Genomic DNA, 20,786 nt, shown 5'->3' with positions numbered 1-20,786 from the left:
CTGGCCCTCTCTGTGCTTTGCACGTAGCTATAATGTGAATGGACCTCCTCTGCCACCTTCTCTTGCCATGATGTGCAGTTCCACCAAAGGACCAAAGCCACAGGGCCAATTGACCACAGACTGAAATCTCCCACACTCTGAGCCAAAATACACCTTTTTTCTTTTTAAGTTGATCTATCTCAGGTATATTAGTGGTGTGTGTGTGTGTGTGTGTGTGTGTATATATATATATATATATATATATATATATATATATATTTGTTATGAAGTGGAGATAAGAACAGAACCCATGGACTTGCTGTCAGTATGAGATGAAATACTGCAGTTAGACAGTTGATTTCTGGGTCCTGATTGTCCAAATCCCAGCTTCAACCCTTACTAGTTCTGTGACCTTGGCCACTCAACCCTTTCCTGCCTCAGTTTCCTCACCTGGGAGTGGTGACATTAATACTAAGAGTGCCTCCTGTAGAGAATTGCGATGAGGACTAAATAAATTCATGTGCAAAGTGCCTAGAAGAGTGTTCAGCACATTGTAAGAACAAATTACCACTTTGTATGTGGTAATTCATACTTTATGTAAGTTTATTATGGACTAGGTGCTGATGCATTCACTTTACATGCATTAATTCAGCTAATTCCTAATCGGCTCCACAAAGCAGGCACTACTTTTGTTCTCATTTTTCAGAAGAATGAGGTGACAGGCTCTCCCTCCAAGTCACAGTGGTAATGGGGCCTCACTTGTAGAGTCCAGGCTGCGACTAGCAAGCTATCAGAGCTCAACATATAGTTCTAGGTAGGCCTTCTCTTGGTTTGCTTATTCAGAAGACTTTGGAAAAAATTGAAATACTAGAGGTTGTTTTGAAGACATTAGATAGATAACATGCTAGCTGTAAATTCTAGTGACAAGGCAATAGTATACTTAAAAAATCTGCCAGGGGCTGGGGCTGTAGTTCAGTGGTAGAGTGCTTGCCTAGTATGTATGAGGCACTGGGTTTGATCCTCAGAACCACATAAAAATAATAAGTAAGTAAATAAATAAAGGTATTGTGTCCATCTACAACTAAAAATAAAGAAAAATCCTTTAAAAATCATGGTAGGGAAAAGTTGCCTTGTCCATCATATTTTTTAAAAAAACTTTTTTTTTTGTAGATGGACACAATATCTTTATTTTACTTGCTTACTTATTTTATGTGGTGCTGCAGATTGAACCCAGTGCCTCATGCATGTGAGGCAAGTGCTCAACCACTGAGCTACAACCCCAGCCCTTTTCTAACATATTAAAAAAAAACTCCTTCTTCTAAATTTGTTTTAAGTATTTTAAACAGGTTGTTCCAAGATTCAGACCAAGTTTGGAAATAAGATAAAGTTTACACAAAGAAATAAAATTAAATGATTCTCTACCAAATGTGAAGATAATATGCAATATTATATTAAAGCCACATCTGAATAATTGGACTAACAAAGGGGGAATGTTTCCCAAGGATGCTAATGCTATTGGTTTAGTGGGAAGTGAATATTCCCAAAACATTAGGGAATATTTGCAGAAAGTTTTGTCAAGGGGAAAACCTTAAAAACATTAGCTGCGTAGATGGGCGGCTCTTCTGTCAGAATGAGAATTGTCTGAACAAGAAAATGAGAAGACCTAATATACCACATCACTGTCATCCAACCTTATGTAACTGTGATTAAATAAAATGCAAATTAGAACTGAAATATCTCAGTCACGAGGGCAGGAACTGTGTTTTATGATCTCTTTTCTAGGACATTTTGAGGAAAATGTGAAGGTGGAAAGTGTCCAGGATGTGAATTTAAGTTTGAATTTTAAAAATGAATACAGATAAAATTTCACCCTAAACCTCCAGAGACTGTGAAGTTCACTTTATGGAAGGAAGAGGAGTTTCATTTCAATAGAATTCCACAGTTGTTGATAACAAGGGCTATTTTCTATGTTTAGGAACTCAACCCCAAACAGTTGCTAACATATTCACTCTACTGTGCTTTCCCCATTGGTTTTCCCCTTGACAAAACTTTCTGCAAAGGAAGGGTTTCTGCCTTATTCATTGTTTTATTCTGGTACCCAGCACTTAGTAGATACTCAATAAATATGGGTAGAACTTATATTTCTAAGTTTATCCAATCTCTTGTGTAGAAACAATTAAGATGCTTCTGAATGGAGGCATTTCAATGATTATTGTGACTTTTTACACGTGGAGACATTGATAACTAACTAGTCCAAGGTCATTGAGCAGGCCACAGTCAGTCCTGCTCCATATCTGTAATCTTAACCTTTCTGGAGCATTCCATTGTGTCCCACTGCATCCTTGGACTGGCGTAGTAGTCCCCTCACAGCTCTTCAAAGCCTCTGGCTAAACCAATTAAAAACCTTCTCTAAGTAGGTGATAGAAGCTTATTTCTTCCTGCACATTTTAATGGGTTGAGTAAATATGATTATTTTTAAAAGAGGTTCAGAATTAGGGAATCTCCATCCTTCCCAACAACAGTCACAACAATCACAATCCCATCTACATTTTAGGGGAACAATTTACCCTTCTTCCGGCAAAGAGGGCTGCAAAGTCCTACATTCCTTTGGTGTGAATGCCACGTCCAAGTGATCATCGGTGAAGTCTCCCAGCTCCTGCGCCAGCTCCACATCCAGGCTGTTCAGGTGGATCATCAGAAGTCCTTCGAAGTCCACAGACTCCACCGGGTCATAAAACTGAGGCTAGAGGGGCGAGGAAAAGAAAAAGAATGTTCCTGCACGGTTTCCTGGGGAAAGGACTGAGGCAGTGGAGGATGTTTGCCTCACCCTCCTTTTCAACTTAGTGCTCTGCTCTTAGCCTAAAATGAAGTGACTCTTTGAAGGAGCTGTCAAACACAGCAGCAGTGATATGGAAAGGAAAAAAAATGCAGCAATGGAAAGTCAAGTCGTAACACGATGAGTAATTAAAATTACACCACAAGGCAGAATTTTTCTCTGCTTAATTGCATCTTGATGAGGAATCCTGAGGAGATCCAAAATGAGATCACAAGACTTTGCAGAATTTTTATAATTTCTCCTGCAAAAGCTCTCTGAGGCCATGTTTTGTTTACCCAAATTCAGCAAGGTGGGGAAAGGAGGCAATTTTCCAGAAATTTAGGCAAATAGCCCTGCTTTGGCTAAATATTTAGGCACAGTGTTTCCTTTGGCCTGAGTTATCCTATATGTTGGTTTGCAAAAGCCAATGCTCATACATCATCACAGCTAATCGTAAGTCAGCCTTGGTGGCTGAACACCTCCTAGGCAGTGACTTCCAAGCACAGCTTGGCTGACTGGCACTTGTCTGGAAGAAATTTTCACTGGACCACAGCTATGTGAGCAATCTCAGGGCAACCTGCTGAGTTTTCTTGTGGCTAAATTTGCTCACTTTGCAAGAATTGTTTTTGGTTCTTCATCTTGGACTTCCATAGTGGGAGAGGGAGGGAAGAGAGGGGCTGGAGATGTAGATCAGAGGAAGGGCACTTGCCTTAGCACACGTGAGGTATGAGTTTGAAGCCCAACAGCGCCAAAAAGAAAAAAGAAATAAATAAATGATTTGCTGGGAGAGAAGGTAACTTAAAAATAATATATTTTCTTTCATTGATAAAATTAAAGTTTGGCAATACTTTGTCAGTCTTCCAATAAACAAAGCATGTTTTTTTGTCCATGAAATCCAAAGACTTCGGAACCACTACCTGAAGGAAGTAAAAGAATCACATCAAGTACATTTGTATAACAACAATAATAATAATGACAGCTCTGTGGACAGCTCATTTCTGGCTGACCATGTGGAGGCATGAGCCTGCAGGGGTGCTATTTTCCTTGACCTCTACCTGCAATGGGCCAAAAAAGTAAATGCCTCGGATTCTTGACTTGTCCTACTGTGATCTTGACTTGTACAACCCTGATGCAATCCAAGGGCAGCTCTGAAGAAAAGCTAACAAAACCAGTTTTTCATCCTCTTAAAGCCCCACACCACAAAGGGTGTCATGTTGGAGAAAATGAACAAAGAGGCAAAAGGAAGTAAAAGGAGAAAATGTAAATGTGGTTGCCCCGTCCCCTCCCCATCCTTGTTGTCCCTGGTGAATGACTTATGTTGAAAGTGGGGATGAAGCTGTGAATTGGGCAAAATGCACTCTACTTCCCATCTGGATGCAGAGGAGAAGGTGACAGGGTGAACCCTAGTAGTGGAGAGTGGCGCAAAACCCTAGCTCATTACAGGTAGGATGAGAGGGCCAGACAAGTCTCCCGTGGTTCTAACTGTGACCTGAGGTCAGCTGAGAAGACTGCTGTCCTCACAAGGGGACCTTGAAAGGAAGCACCAGGGACCAGCAGGACTAAAGAGCTAGTCACCAACCTCTGAGTGAACCAGGTGTGGACCAAATTTGCAAGGGAGCACTGTTGAACTCTGCCAGAGGGAACAATGGGCTTCATCTATGCACAGAACAAACCTACCACACACTCCCACATAAGATTGACCCCAATCAAGAAGGTAGACTCTCATTTCCCTTTTCCCAATCAGCCACACAGAACAGAGTGCTTAGTTAGGGATTGAAATGAGATCTATAGGAAATTATGAAAATTACATTTTTTGAATATCTAAACTAATTACTGTAAAGTTTATGCCCTGATAATTATGGACTAATAATTATTGAGCACTACATGCCAAGAAATTGGAATAGGTCTTACAAACATCATCTCATTCAATCCTTACTAGAACCCGATGAAGCATGCAATCTTATTATCCTCATTTTACAGAGGATGAAATGAAGGGCTAGATATTTAACAACATGTCCTTGATGATACAGTTAGGAAGTATCAGTGTAATTCCTTCTGGATTCTAGTCTAGGTAGTCTCATGTTCTTTTTTTAAAAAAATTTTAATATTTATTTTTTGTTTTAGGTGGACACAATATCTTTGTTTTACATTTACGTGGTGTTGAGGATCGAACCCAGTGCCTCATGCATGCTAGGCAAGCACTCTACCACTGAGCCACAATCCCAGCCCCAGTCTTATGTTCTTCATCACTGTAATTTTGATAGTTTTCTTTTACAGGCCTTTCAGGGAATCTGTGTTTTCTGAGATAATTAAACAAGGCAATAATAAGTATGTTTGGAAGTGAGTAAAAAAATTTACCCTCTACCCACATATTCTGCTCTGAATCTCTCATGGTATTGACTGCTCAAAAAAATAATAATAAATAATAATAATAACAGTAAATAATAGTAAACAAATAAATAAATATAATAATTAATGTATTAATGACTCAAGCAGAAGCACAGGAAATATAAACTTAAAAAAGGCAGGGAAAGAGAGCACCGTGGCTCATGCCTATAATCCTAGTGTCTAGGGAGGCTGAGGCAGGAGGATCACAAGTTGGCTTCAGCAACTTAATGAGAACCTGTTCCAAAACAAAAAAAAAAACATGAAAAGGACTTGGGATGTAGCTCAGTGTTAAAGCCTCCCTAAGTTCAATCTCCATGCCCCCCCTCAAAAAAAGACTTTGAGCATGATGACAAGAGCACTATATAATTAATAAATAGAAGCCTCATGAAGAAATAACACTTGTCATAGAGAAGAAAGTTCAGTTCCAGTCAAGGTATGATAATTGAACATTCTTGAAAATCAAAGCTACAAATAATGGGGGGGGGAAACAGGCCAATAGCAGCATTTTTTACCTACAGGACACATTGTCCAAGGACTAGGAGCAAAGGATGTCCAACTCCCTCCTTCAAGAATTATTTGCTGAGCATCTACTGAGTGTAAGTCACTGAGTTGGGCCTTAGGATGCAGAGAACAGGTGGCTGCTTCCAGGGAGCTGCATTCCAATCAACAGTGCAATGATGACATTTTCAATCTTTTCCCGAATAAATAACACTACCTTTGGGGGAACTGATAAAGATCACAGTATCATCGTTGAGCACTAATTGTGTGGCAATGTGCCAAGCACAATATACACAAGATAGTCATTAACTCTTGAGGTCTACTATATTCCAAGATGAAACAGACTAAACATCAATAGTAATGACAGAATTATCACTGACAGGACTTCCAGCACCACACTACATGAGTTGGCCTTTAGTAATTTATCTCCCCTACACTTTCCATACTGAAACCAACAAGGAAGAAATTGGTCATTCCAAATGTGATATGAACTAGACTTGCTATTGGCAAGTAGATGGAGACCCCCACTACTCTCAACTAGATCTTTAAGCAGTTGTTCACCAGAAAAGATTTCTGCTCTCTGGACTAGCTGCTGTTTTAATCTCAAGAGTAGGTTTTATCATCAGGCGAGCAGTGTACACATACTTGTGAATATAAATATACAAATATTGAAGAGAATTCAAGAATTCAAGAATCACAGTAGGATGTGCAGTGTGGGAATCAGGCAGGATAGCAAGTGGGAGACGTTCTCAGATCAGTCCAAGAAAGAACTTCAGCTCTTAGAAGCATAAAGCCAAGCATAAAGTAAAACTGTTTTGTTTCCTCTGCTTTAAGCTATGTGTCTTCCTAGTCAACAGAAAACCAAAGACTAGTTTAAATGCTGTGATCCAAAGCAATTTCAATAATGTTACTTTTATACCTCGAGTTATCACACAGTGTGTACCATTTGTTATATGTAGTATACAGATAGCAGGTTCATAGCTGGTTTAAATGACAAATCTGAGGAATAGTTAGCAAGTATTGAAAACAGGGAGGTTAAATGACTTGACCCAATCACACACATAGTCATGACGGACCTGACTGCTTTGTCACAGTGCTGGGGAGGCTTCACATCCCTCTGGATGAGACAGGGGAAAAGGCTCCATGTCTCCAGTGGATGGGCCTTGGGTCCTCAAATGTATTTACCCCCATGGAGGGTGGTCTTCATATCTACTTGGCTATTCACAATAGACAAGTCTGGCTAAAGTCACCCAAGCCTTCCATGCTGCTGAATTCCATAGTCTTTGCACAGTCCTGGTTTATCAGCAGCATTGGACACAGCTGCCCATGCCCTCCCTCTTGAAACACTTTCTTCATGGAGGACAAGTCCCATGTGTTCCAGTCACTGCAAGTGCCATGTGCCAGGAAACTCCTCAGTCGGGGCAAATTGGAATGACTGGTTACTACATGAAGGGTACCCACCATCTCATAGGGCACTGATGCAGTCCTAAAACATTGCTTCTTAATCTGCATTCACTCCCAGGTATGCTTACAGACTCCCAAGGCTTTAAATACTATCTTTTAAAAAATTATTAATTTATATCTGCAGCTTCAACTTCTGCCAGGAAATCCAGGCTGACATTTCCAATTCCACCTCAATGTCACCACATGGTTATCTAATTGACCTCTCAAACATCATGAATTCAAAACTAATGCTTAATTTTTCTGACAACCTGCTCTTCCCACACCTTCAAGCCTCTGCATATCACCAAGTGGTAATTCCACTCCACTGGTTGCCTATGCCAGTGACTTTTGAATCTATGTTGATTTTTCTCTTCCTCTGAGACTCCACATAAAATTCATCAGGAAATCCTCTCCATGTTTCTTCTGAAATATATTTAGACTCCAACTGCTTCTCACATTCTCTGCTGTCTCTATCTTGTTCCAAGCAGATCTGTTGCTTTCCTTTGTCACAGTGACTTATCCCAATCTTTCTTCTTCTCACTAGTCTTATTTCCAAACAGAGTGATCCTTATAAGAACTGTGTAAATGATTCTCATAAAAAGTCAAATGGTTCTGGGTCTGTATTCAATGCTTCCAGTGGCTTCCTGTCTTCATCGGAGGAGGCCTCCAACCCATCCCTGCTCTCTCTCCAATCTCAGATCTCATCTCCTGCTACCCGCTCAGCTCAGGCCACACCCTGCTTCCTTGCTGTTTCTGTAGCGTGCCCCACTCTTTGCCCTGGGGATTTTGCACATGCCATTCCTTCTAACTGAAATACCCTTCCTTTGGAGATCTGCCAAGTTCATTTCCAGTTCTGTTCCAGTATCTTCTTTCCACATGCAGCCATTCACAGGTCACCAATCTAAACTAGCAATTCTACTGTGTCACCATTCCCTTTCTGTTTCATTCTGCAGAGTCCTTTTGGCTCCTGCACAGTGTATATTTACCTATTGATGCCCATCTCCCATTATAAAATGTAAGTTGCCCTTTTCTCTATTAACTATTGTATCCTCAGCTCCTAGAACAGCTTCTGCCACAAAATGAGAACCAACAAATATTTCTGGAATTAATAAATGAATGAAAAAGACAGCCCTCAGCTCTACCATCTTTCAGTAAACAGAGGTGAAGGAGGTAAGGTTTTTTGAGTTTCAGTGATTTCAAAGTATGTTTTTCTGCCTCCATTGATGCCATTGAAGATGCGAACATGCCATCATGGGCTTCAATTTATTTTTTAACAAGTCTGATTTGATTCCCTTATTTTACAATGACAATAATGAAATGCCTATCTACATGCAAGATGCCTGCCACTCTTTCATTTTATCTCCCACTGTGAATGTGCATGAGACCATATTCAGATCTTCCTTTTCCATCATGTCCTTCCAGTGCAATCAATGAAACTTAAGAACACCACAAGTCCTTGAAAGATGAAGTAAAAGAACAATAGACTCAGAAGAATCAAAGAGGACCATGTTGATCAAGTGATTCACCATTTACCATCCTTAGAAAAAGGTTGCTGTATTTCACAGAAGTCAATGCCAGAGCAAAACCAAATACTTGCAAGGTACGAAACTGTTTTTTCAAATGTAAATATTAGATACGAAAACACGTAACCATGGTATTTTGGTACATATCCAGCATGTGGCTTTTCTATCTTTTCATGCAGAGCCATTATAGTCCTGCTGATTTATTCTATTTCAAAACAAAACATTTCTATTCTTATTTTTTTAAAATAGCATTTTTTTCCTCCATAAAAAAATGTAGCTTACAGTTATTAGCCACACACAGTGCCTCAAATCTTCCTTAATACCTTAAGGGATAGGTCCCAACCCTTCCTCCTCTTGGATGTCTCACTCCCCTTTCTACTTCCAATAATCAGAAAATAGTTTTCATATTTTACAGATTCATTTTATCAGGAGCATCAAATATAGAGCTGTGTGCTTTCATAAATAACTGGCAGCAGAGGGTCTCTGATCAACCTGTGTTCGTTGCTGTGGCAACAGAGAATGCCAACGTCAATGGGTGAGTTTGTATCTAGGGATGTTTATTATTGGTCAGAGCTGCTCTCTCTCTGGCCCTGGTCACAAAGGACTCAGTTAGACCCAGGGCAAGTTTATCATCATGTCTAAAAAAACAACTCTAAATGATTGATCTTCTTCATATTAAAAATGCCAAATTTTAAAATATTTTATCTACTTTGAAAATATATATACACAAAATCATCACAGTTAATGCATACAATAAGAGTTAAAAGCAAAAATACAATAAAGTAGAAAGAAAAAACAACATCAAACTTACAACCTTTCTCTCATTTATCAGATACATAACAGAAGCCAGTATATTTCTATACAATGTATCTACAGGGTTAGCAAGTGATCTTCCTTACCACACATCCTGCAATTCAGAGAATACCAAACAACAAAAGAAATGTTACCTTTCTGTATGTTCTTTCCCTTGTTTTTAAAATATTTCTATCTACTGAGAATATTTTGTGTGAGAGAGGGGTACTGGGGATTAAAGCTCTACCATTGAGTGATATCTGCAGCCCTTTTTATTTTCTGAGACAAATTCTCTCTCAGTTGCTTAGGACCTCGATAAGTTACTGAGGCTGTCCCTGAACTTGTGACCCTCCTGCCTCAGGCTCCCAAGTGGCCAGGATTATAGGTGTTCACCACCATGCCCAACCTGAGAATCTTTAAATGATTTTCAACCATGGCCCCATGCCAAAGTCCCCAGGGAATGTTAAGACACTAATATTTTGTCCCCTCTCCCTGAAATTCTGATTTAACCATCCAGTGGCAGAGAAGCCACTAAAGCTTCTAAAGGTCCAGGTTGTCTCAGCCTTCTCCATCAAGCCTTTGCCTCCTCTCACATGGTGAATATTTCTCTTCTGAATGTCTTTGCAAATATTTCACATTTGAAGCCAGTATGGAATCTGTATATAACCTGTCCCCCGAACGATATCAAAAAGCCCTTCAGAGCTGAAACCATTTCCTACATATTTCTTTTAATTCTTCCACAGTGCCTCTATAGTGCCAAATATATAAGACAGCAATATTAGTCACTATTTACTCAGAGTCTATATTGACCCTCTTGTAGGCAGCATTAGTATGCCAATTTAGCAAAAGAGGAATACAAAACCTTCAGATAAGTTAAGTAACCTGTCCAAAATCATATAACAAAGAAGTGGCAATAATCCTTTCACTCCAGGACTGTCTTGACACCAAACTCTTCACTCTTGCAAAACTGTACCACACCATCAACAGACTTGTCATTGATTGAGTTTTAAATAACCTGACTTTGATTAAATATTTTAAAAAATCAAACAACTATTTATATCAGCATAGAGGTTGCTGAAATGGTGGTTAGATAAAGGTAAGACCAACAAAGGTCAAATGTACTTGATCTTGTTATTCATTTGGCCAAAATAATACAATAAATAGTTTACAGCCTCTGGTTTAAGAACATTTTTTCTGAAGCTGCTGCAGGAGGAGTATTTAAATGATAAACCCTTCCTTTGCCTTGAAACAAATGAATTATGCTGAAATACGACATTATATTTCTATGAAAAAATTAGTTTTTAAGGTAAAAGGAAACACCATGTAAGTTGATAATTTCTTCTGGGAACTTTCACTCTAGAAGATGATTTGAGGAAAACTACAACCACTGTACTCTCACATTACAACACGATAGCAGGTGAACATAGGAGATGGGCTATCCTAAGCAGACTATATATATATATATATATATATATATATATGGACTGTGCTAGACAGTTGGGCAAAGAGACTTATAAAACTTAATTGGAATAACCAGGAACAACATATTTCAATATAGTTTAAGGAATATTCATGTATAAACAGAACCAGGATCAAATGATGACAACTATAGAAACACATGCTTCTTGAATAGTTTTACCATCTTGCTTATTTTTACTACTTTCTTAAGATCTTCTCTTAAAAAATAGGTAGCTAAGCCACGTGTAAAATTCCTAGCTACTGAAGTAATTATCAAAATTTACTTTTGTCAAAACTGTCTGATGCAGCAAACTATTAAAAGAATATGTGCAAATATTAAGTAATTTTTTTCTTGTAACTTAACATTTTTTTAAAAAATTCATCCTGCAAATATTTAAGGCTGCAGCATAGAAGTTAACAGTGGCATGGAGACAAGGGGTTAAGGCTTGTTAAATAACTACCTTAAAGTCTCTTAATAGTGATGTTCATACCATTTCCCAAAACAGCTAGTACAGAAAGCCACAGACTCAATTTACAAAAAGGCAAAGCGCCAAAGCTTCCTATATTGTTTAAGATTTAAGAGTGTATTCAGTCACTTTTTCATTAAATTTTGCAGTTTGGAATACAACCCGACTCACAAATCTTTAAAATTGGGAAGGGGGTTTTAATTAAATATACGTTAGCACCAATTAAACCAAGAAGCACATGGAATTTAGCTACAAAGTTCACTTAACATGCACTTGGACAGTGTATGCTTGATGTGCATTTATTGTAATCTTAAATTTTGAAACAGAGCTGAAAAGTACAAATAAAAGGGGTAGTTTAGCAAGCCACTGAGGTCCTAAATAGATTTTTTTTAAAGAAATGTCATCGCAAGTTACCTCTGACAGTAAAAGACGCTATATATATATATTTAGTACCACTATTTCATTAATGAATCAACACACAAATTACCCTTCTGAAATAACCACAAATCGCTCCAATAAAACATACCTTTAAGGACACACAGTTACACGGCATGTAAATTGTTACGGGAGACAAAATGGCGGCTACAGGAAATGCAGTGGAAGGTTACAAAATTTCTAAGAGCAGAAGTGGTTTTGAAGTAATAAGTAGAAACAAAAAATAACCTAACCTCCTCAAGATAACCACTAGAACCAGCCAGAAAGAGCTGCTGTGCTCTGTGTGAGGAAGTGAATGTAGAGAGGTCTGGAGACCTCTCACAAAGGAAGTGAATGTCTAAATCTGGTTTTAGGAACCATCTCATTTAAGTCAGATGTGTCTCACCTGGCACATATCTGGCTTTTAGTCCTCAAATAATATTTTATATATCTATATGTATATATCTATATACTCAACAATTGGTGTGAATATAAAAATGTAGATCATCTTCGACTAGAAAGGGGGAATGTGTTTTAAAAATAAAGCTTTGTACATACTGTATGATTTTAACTGTATGAAATTCTAGGTAAGGCAACATTAGAACCACAGAGGCAGATCAGTGGTTGCTTCATTAAGGGCTCTGGGGGCTGGGGGCTGGGGGCTGAGAGAGGAGACTGAATGGGCATGATTTAAGTAGAGGTTAAATGACTATAAATTAACCAATTTTATCAAATTTTACACCTAGAATGGACAATTTTTATTGTATGTAAATTATACTTCCAAGAAAATGATTTTATAAAACAAAGATTTTTTTTTACTTGGGCTGAAATTTTCAGATTTTTGAATAGATTTTTTTCCCATCAAAAGCATTCTACTAATGATGGTTAAGTTTCCAGGTTAGATCAAATACGAACTACCATTTGGGTGAAACTGAGTAGCCTGGAAGCCCTCTAAGTTGAGAGGTGTCAGAATCAGAGTCCCACTGGGTCCTATTTACCCTCTAAGCCCCGATTGGCCCAGGGAGAGAGGAATATTATGTCAAAAGCAGACAGAGCCGGGCGTAGCGGCACATGCCTGTAATCCCAGGGCTTGGGAGGCTGAGGCAATAGCATTGCAGGTTCAAAGCCACCCTCAACAACTTAATGAGCAGTTAGTAACTTAGCAAGGTTCTGTCTCAAAATAAAACACAAAAAGGGCTGGGGATTGGGGATGTGGCTCAGTGGTTAAGTGCTCCTGGATTCAATCCCTGGTACAAAAAAAAAAAAAAAAAAAAGCAGGCAGCTTTATGAACTGGTGGATGGAGAATGTCATGTGGCAGTGAGAAGACCTAAAGCCAATCAGGAAGCAAACACATAGGCTGGACACTTATGCACTTGACCATTTGCTAAGTAAACCTGGAACCCATACTTACTAGTTGAAGAGAGGGAAAGCCAGATGTACTTATGCTCTGTCGATGGTACTGGCCAAGGTTTGGTGGGAGGGTAAACTGTTTCCTTATTTCTGCTGAAGAATACCTTGAATTAAAATAGAAAAATCTAAATGAAGTGATCATTTTATAAAAATCATGATAATTATAGGCACAATCTCTGATATCATGTTATAAAATATGTCTTGGCTGGGTAATAGTGAGAATTGTCTTAAATTACCCTTGGACATTGTAGTTTTGTCTGATAATATATACACTTGAGAAGTTCTCAGGGGCCAGGATGCCTGCAATTATGGCTACTGCCCAGGACTGACTGCAAAAGGAAGAATTCGAGTCCCAAGTGAAAGATACAGGGCATTTGATTCCTTCTCTCCTGCCATTCAGAGGGGTTAGCTCTATATGAGGATGTCTGATCTCTGACTAAAACCCTTTAAACCCTGGTTTCCATTTTGATCTAGACATTCTCATTAAAGCAGCTGAACCTGTTGGGTTGGTTGCCTGCTGTACCAGAGAACCCAGAGAACTGTTTTAGGAATCCTCCTACCTCCCTGCAAGCACTTTAAATGTGACTTGTAATTCCTAAGGACTGTATTTTTTCCAAACTGCTCCTATCCTTTGCATCACCCATATTGACATTGCTGACTCTTCAGCCAATGCCTCTGGTAGTCAGGAACCACAAATATTAGAGAGTTGTTCTACATCATCTACCTAGGCCAGCTGGCACAGACCACAGGCCAGTGACCCCTGTTTACAAACAGGTTGACTTCTGGGCACTTGTTTGTCAGTCATTTGTTTGGAACTAGGGCCACATTGTCTTATGACATCATTATGTTGGTGGTTAGATTCTCAGGTTAGTTCACAAAAAATACAATGAGGCCAAAGCATACAATATTTATATCACTACTAAATATTACAAGAAACTGACGCCGATTACTAAGGATCAAATGAGGCCATATATTTGAAACACACTGTGTATCACAAACAGGCAGATATACATTTTCAATATAATATTTACTGAGGTATAAATAAAATTTATTATATTTCTCTATGATAATGTGTAGGGCATAATTTCTAAGTACTTGCATGGCAAGGTGTCTAACATGGTCTGCTTGCTCCCAGTCTTGTGATAGGCTGAGAAAGGTAAGAAACCCAGATTCTGGCCCTACTTTTGGCATCCATTATCCATCCACAAGAGCATCCCAATTTCCTTTCAAAATGCCCACTCATTTTGTGTGCTTCCCAGGTAAAAACACAAACAGAAAAGAGTGGGTACCTAACCCAAGGCAGGGCCATCATGCCTCCTTCCCACGGTTCTGAATGATGAATGGATGCGAGAACAGGAGAAAATGGGAGAATGTGGAGCATATGGTGATATCTCACATTATGATGTTGAGGACTCTGAAACCCCAGAGGAGGTTACAGAAGCCAGCATGAACTGCACTCCTTAATTTCTCATAGCATTTCCTTTATTAAAGTTTCAGAGTGTATATAAAAATACTAAGATTAGGAGTAAGTACTCCATTAGCCATCAGGATAATGCAAATCAAATCATAAAGACATGCCACTTTATGACCACCAGGATGGCTATAACAAAAAAACATGGGCAGTGACAAACTGGGGTACTTACACGTTGTTGGTGCAAATGTAAAATGGCACAAGTATTTTGGAAAAAAATCTGGCAGTTCCTCAAAAAGTTAAACATACAGTTTCCATATATCCAATCAATTTCACTCCCAGGTGTGAAATGAAAAAAAAAAAAAAAACCAAGAGAAATGAAAATGTACTTCCACACAAAAACTTAAACATGAACGTTGGTGTCAGCAGAACTCACATCAGCCCCAAAGTGGAAACAACAATAATATCCATCAAGTAAGAAATGGATAAATTAAAAGTAATATTACAGTGCAACTTAACAATGCAAAAATAAAAAAAAAGGAATGAAGTACTCATACACACCACAACACGGATAAACTCTGAAAACATTATCCTATGTGAAACAAGCTAAGCCAAAAGACCACATATTGTATGATTTCTTATATGATATGCCAAGGATAGGAAAATTTATAGAGGTAGACAATAGATTAGTAATTGCATAGGGTTGGGGCCACTATACAGGAAAGAACAATGACTTCTAATGGGTATAAGATTTCTTTTTAGACCAAAAATGTTCTAAAATTGACCACATTGATTGATAAATAACTCCATGAACATATTAAAGTCATTGAGCTGTACACATTAAATGGGTGAACTCTGCAGTGTGAATTATATCTCCATAAAGTAGATAGATATACGTTGCATGTGTGTACATGTGTGCATAAGTATTTCAGCAAGAAAAAGCAAAACATTGTCAAATCAAGTGTGACAACTAGGAATGAAGGAAAATTTCAGATTTTGTCACTAAGTGCTTAATAGACTGATTCTAATTGTAAGCTGGATAGCTGCCAATTTTTTAAAAATCAGATCCGATGGCTGTCCAAAGCAAAATTTGTGACTCTCATAAACATCGTATCTTGGGCTTGGCACCATCAGAACTCAAACCACCTCTGCAATCAATTTATTTACTTGAGAAGATAAACATACCTCACAGAGGGCCAAGATAACCAAGCAAAGGCCTCTGCCTGACCTTTTCTAACCTTCAACATGTCCTTTTCCACAGACAAGAATGAGTTCTCCAGGGACTTCTGCCTCCAGGTTCTTCCCCAAGGTCTCTCAAATAGAATGTTCCTGTTTCATGGCCACCCTAAACCCTTCCTTTAATAGACCAGAGTGGTCTGTCTAAAGTGGGACTGTCAGAAAATGAAAAGGAAAGCAAATGACACCTGAGAGGATCAATGAGGCAGGAGGAACAAATTCTTGCTTTCATTGTGAAGCAAAACCTATTGTTTCACATAAAGGCTCCATCATTTTATATCTGTCATAAAATTAGAATATTTGTACTCTCTAGTCCTTCTTATCTATGGTCAACTGGCATTTCTGCTCCAATCTGTCACATAAGAGTTTCCTAATTCAGTGTTACGTGATTGATCTTCTCTGACACTTCAGGTCTGACTCTACACTGAGCACTGATCCTATTTCCTACCCATACAGAATCAGTATTCAAAAAGGCAGTTAAGCCTGTCACTTTGAAACTGTCAAATACGGAGGCAAATCATCCTTATAATGAAAATAGTGAGTCATCCCACACATGCAAAAAAATTGTTTCATATCCCTTAAAGATCTTTTTTAAAAACAAGTTTATAGTTGTCAATGAATCTTTATTTTATTTATTTATATGTGGTGCTGAAAATTGAATCCAGTGCTTCACACATACTAGGCAAGCATCTTACCATCTAGCTACAAACCCAACCCCTCCCTTAAAGATCATGAAAATAAAATTTCTCTTGGGAGGTCCTCCACAGATATTAAACTAGCAAAAGTAGGCTGGAATAATAAAATTCCTCATTGGTCAAGTAGTAGAGAAACCAGCATGCCCCAGATCCCCAGAGGGGTTGTTTATTGGTTCAGTGTCTCTGGAAGGTAATACTGTAATATGCAAAAAGCACTATAAAACTGCCATTACTTTTTTTAATCTAATCAGCTCACTTTGGAGAATATACCCTCTGGAATTAATGCAAAGAAAAATATAATTTGAGCAGAAATGAACATAAGAACTCTATTTATATGATAGCAAATAACTGAAAACAACCCAAAATTCCAATGCTAGGGAGACCACTGACAGAGCAAATAATAGTGGAAAACACAAAAGATACTATTTTTCCATATAAAATGACAAAAATATGAATTAGGTTGACCTATGGAGAATGCATATAAGATTAGCTACGGGTAAAAAAAAATATGAAGAACAGAATACAAGCACATTACAATAAACAGATCTCCTGCACAAACTATGGAGTTATGTCCCAATAAACCCATCATAATTTGAGAATGTTGTAAGTCCATAACACATTAATTCATCTAACCTACTGTACACCATAGCTTGGTGACAGACCAAGTATGTATCTATTAAAGTGTCTCACTTGTTCCCCTTCTGATCATGTGACTGGCTTTGAGCTGCAGCTCACTGCCCAGAATGGAGAGAGCATCCCACTGCATTAGCCTGGCAGGGTGGGGGAATCAAAATTTAAAATGGAAAATATAGTTTCTATGGAACCTAACTGAAGAGTTACATGTGCATATTGAACATTTACCGAAATTGACTCCATGTAGAACCACAAACCAAGTCTCAAGAAATTCATTCTTTTTACCATAGTGTAAAAAAAAAATCACAATCAGGGTCCCTCAGTATGTAGAAATATAGCAAAGGATCAGAATTCCTTTCAGTACCCATAAAAGGGAGCTTATATTACTACCTCATGCAGTTCTTCCTCTTATGAAATTGTTTAAGTTCAGAATTTGTTCAAAAAGGCAACGATATAAAATAGCACCCAGGCAGGGTATGTTACTTGGAATTTTAAAAAGTTATATAAATGTCAGTTATTAAGTTTACTAATATGGAACTTCAGTCTCAAAAGAACATGTAGCATCCCAGTGTTCAAATCAACACTGTTAACTCCTCCTTTGGTCCTGGTGAAGGGGAATATGCCTACACAAAAAGGAGCAGAGCCAGAACAAGAGCTCACACAAAGGAGGGTTTACTTCCCTCTTCATTTGATTCTCAAACTGAATTTGACATGTCCAAGATAAATTTCATAATTCTAGATTTACACCATGAAAATATTCCCTTAATGAGCTGAGATACCATAATTCTAAAAACTCAAAATAGTTTATAAATATTATCTTCCCAAAGTTTACTGGAAGGGTGCCTTGGGGTTTGTTTAACATGTTTGTTTTACTCCATAATGGGAAGTAAATGTGGTGGTGAGGAATTCATGGCAGTGAATAGAGAGAGAAACTATAAGTTTTTATTCAGAGCAACAGGCAATTGTGAGATTCATCTGGGACTAAGATACAGTGAACTAATCATAGACTAGAGCTTGCACCATTTGCATCAAACCATTGGCTGCTTAACAAAGAGTGCAGATTCCTGGCCTCTACCCCAGTTCTTAATCAGCATCTCCTGTAGTGTGGCCTGGAAAACTGCATTTTAAGGCAACAATCCCAGGTGATTTTTTATAACTAAAAATGCCCAGTATTTACTTAAACTGCAAATCTGTGAGAGGATGGTTGGGTTCATTCATACACTCATTAAACATTAAGAGCACAAAAAGTGCCAGGCCCTTCACCAAGTGCTGGGGATTGAAGTTGAAGTAGATGTTGCTCTTGCCTGTATGAAGCTCAGTATAATGCATGGTGGGAAGAGAGAAAAACCTGTATGTAATATCCAGACATAGGTATAGGTAAAAGCTATTTTTTTTTTGTGCAACACCAGATACTCGTATCTACCAGCAGACAGATAATTGGTTAATTATAATACAATAAGTATCATAACATAGTATTAATATACAGGAATGTGCACAGTTCCTTGTGAGCAAACAGGAGGGAGTTACAGATTCAGACATGGAATGCTTAGGACATTTCTGGGATCAAGAAACTTTTCAATCAGATTTTGAAAGAAAAAAAAAGTAGAAGGAGAACTGATGGAAAAGAAAACAACATTTTTTTTTAACCAATGACATCTAGACATCAGGTTTCCTCATTCCTACTTCAAGTATTTTAACTGTCATGCTGCCCATTTCTTTATAATGCATGCCCCTAGAAGAGCAAAGAAGAGTGAAAAGTCAGGGGCACAGTGCTGAGGCTTGCCTTTCACCAGCTGTCTGAGTTCTAGTCCATTAGTTAGCAAGGCTGGGTCTTACTTTTATCCCATGTAAACAGAAGGGGTTGGACTATCTGATCTCCTGGGCATCTTGCCAGCTGTCACTGGCAAAGATGTGCAAGAATCTCCAAGTGGAACAATCAGAACCACAGCCCACACTAGCAGCTGTGCTAGGAAAACATGTGGCCCCAGAGGGCTTCTCTTTGGCTTTCATCCCTGAAAGAAAGTTATTTCACTACATGTTGGTTTACTCAGCTGCCAAGTATTGGAAGGATTTTTAAAGTGATTCAAGGAACAACCGTATCTCTAAGTATTTTATAAAGAGGTTTGGGGGACGCTTTTCCTGAATTTGGTATGCTTTAAGTAGTAAAAAGGAGAGAAGTAAAGAAAAGCAAACGTGTAACTGACAACTAACTATAAAACCCAACAAATACAAAGTGTAAAGTGAGAGATAGTAATAAATAATAGTGATAGACATTTGTGGGTGGTATATAAATGAATATATATATATATATATATATATATATATATATATATATATATATATACAGTTAACTAAACCTTGCAAATAGCTATTGTTCGGGAACTAGAAATGATTTGCTCCAAATAAACAGTGAAAGAATGTTAACCTCAAATCTCCTGAATTGCAAGTTTAGGGTAATGTAGCATAAAAAAAAAATCAAGGTTTAAAAATGTGTTGTATGTGGAAAGACTGGCTCTGAAGGGTGTCAATATCAAAGGGTTGGATCATAGTACACAGTGTGGGTAAGGTATGCACAAACAGGGCTGGCTCCAGAGTGAGTGGTTCCTGGAGCCTACTTCGTAAAAATATATATATATATATATATATATATATATATATATATATATATATATATTTTCATATCAATTCACGTATATCAATATCTGTGTGTGTGTGTAGTGTGTATGTGTGTGTGTGTAAGTAGAGTCTGGAATGAATTCCTCAAAGTTCTTTAGTCCAAAACCTCATAATGGATTATTTCAGGTTTTCTCATAGTTTCCATCTCTTCTTAAACAAACACACCATAAATGTACAACTTCTATAAAGCTGATTGAACAAATGGAAACATGACTAGAGTTTTCCTCTTCTGAACAAGTTGTGAAACTCCAGTTTCTTCCTCACAGGAAAGTCCCCAAATCCTTTCACCTGGAAAATTCCTCTGAAGAAAGAGAGACATTTATAAGATGCATTAAGTGTCTGAGGGGTCCAGTAGCAATCCTAGAGCAGAAGGATGACTCACTGTCCTCAGTGTCTCTTTAAGACATTTCCTCCCCCCAGCCTGTATGTGGCATCATATAAGTGAGTTCCTTCCTGGCCTAATCTGCACGTACTGATGAAGCAGCATAATCACCTAAAAGAACACTTGTAAAGGTTGGGTGTTTTTTGTTTGCAGCTGCTTTGATTAAAAAAAAAAGAAAAACAAAAGAACAACAACAAACAACAAAAAGTGTGTATGTGGGGCAGCGGTGGTTTCCAGAAAAGCATGTTGAGACACAAAGCTGCAAATCTAACATATGTAAACTGAAGTCCCAAAAGAGAAGGAGGAACAAAAGTAACATCTGAAGAAATATTATTAATTAAAATATCAAAGATGCAAATTCATAAGCTCTACATCCCCATCAGAATCAACACAGAAGAATTCAAATCTACACACATTATAGTAAAATTGTTGAAAGTCAAAGAGTAAGAATTTAAAAACATTCAGGGAAAAGACATTAACCTCAAAGTGTAATGGTAACACTGATCATCGACTTTTCAATCAAAAAAGTGAAATCCAAAAAACAAATGCAATGATATTTTCAAAG

General features: G+C 38.0%; 1 protein-coding gene across 1 annotated transcript in view; it reads right to left on the bottom strand.

Annotated features, from left to right (window-relative positions):
- The window catches only part of LOC144252939 (dedicator of cytokinesis protein 8-like), a 98,314-nt gene extending 95,625 nt beyond the window's left edge, over window positions 1–2,689 (bottom strand). Inside the window, 1 exon segment of the mRNA XM_077794960.1 lies at window positions 2,547–2,689. Within this exon segment, the coding sequence (XP_077651086.1) occupies window positions 2,547–2,674 (128 nt within the window). The 5' untranslated portion in view covers window positions 2,675–2,689.
- Window positions 2,690–20,786: the final 18,097 nt, after the last annotated feature.

The sequence above is a fragment of the Urocitellus parryii genome, unplaced genomic scaffold (assembly GCF_045843805.1).
Source record: "Urocitellus parryii isolate mUroPar1 unplaced genomic scaffold, mUroPar1.hap1 Scaffold_70, whole genome shotgun sequence".
Lineage (NCBI taxonomy): Eukaryota > Metazoa > Chordata > Mammalia > Rodentia > Sciuridae > Urocitellus > Urocitellus parryii.
Note: the sequence above shows the minus strand (reverse complement) of the source record. Positions and strands in the feature narration are given on the sequence as shown.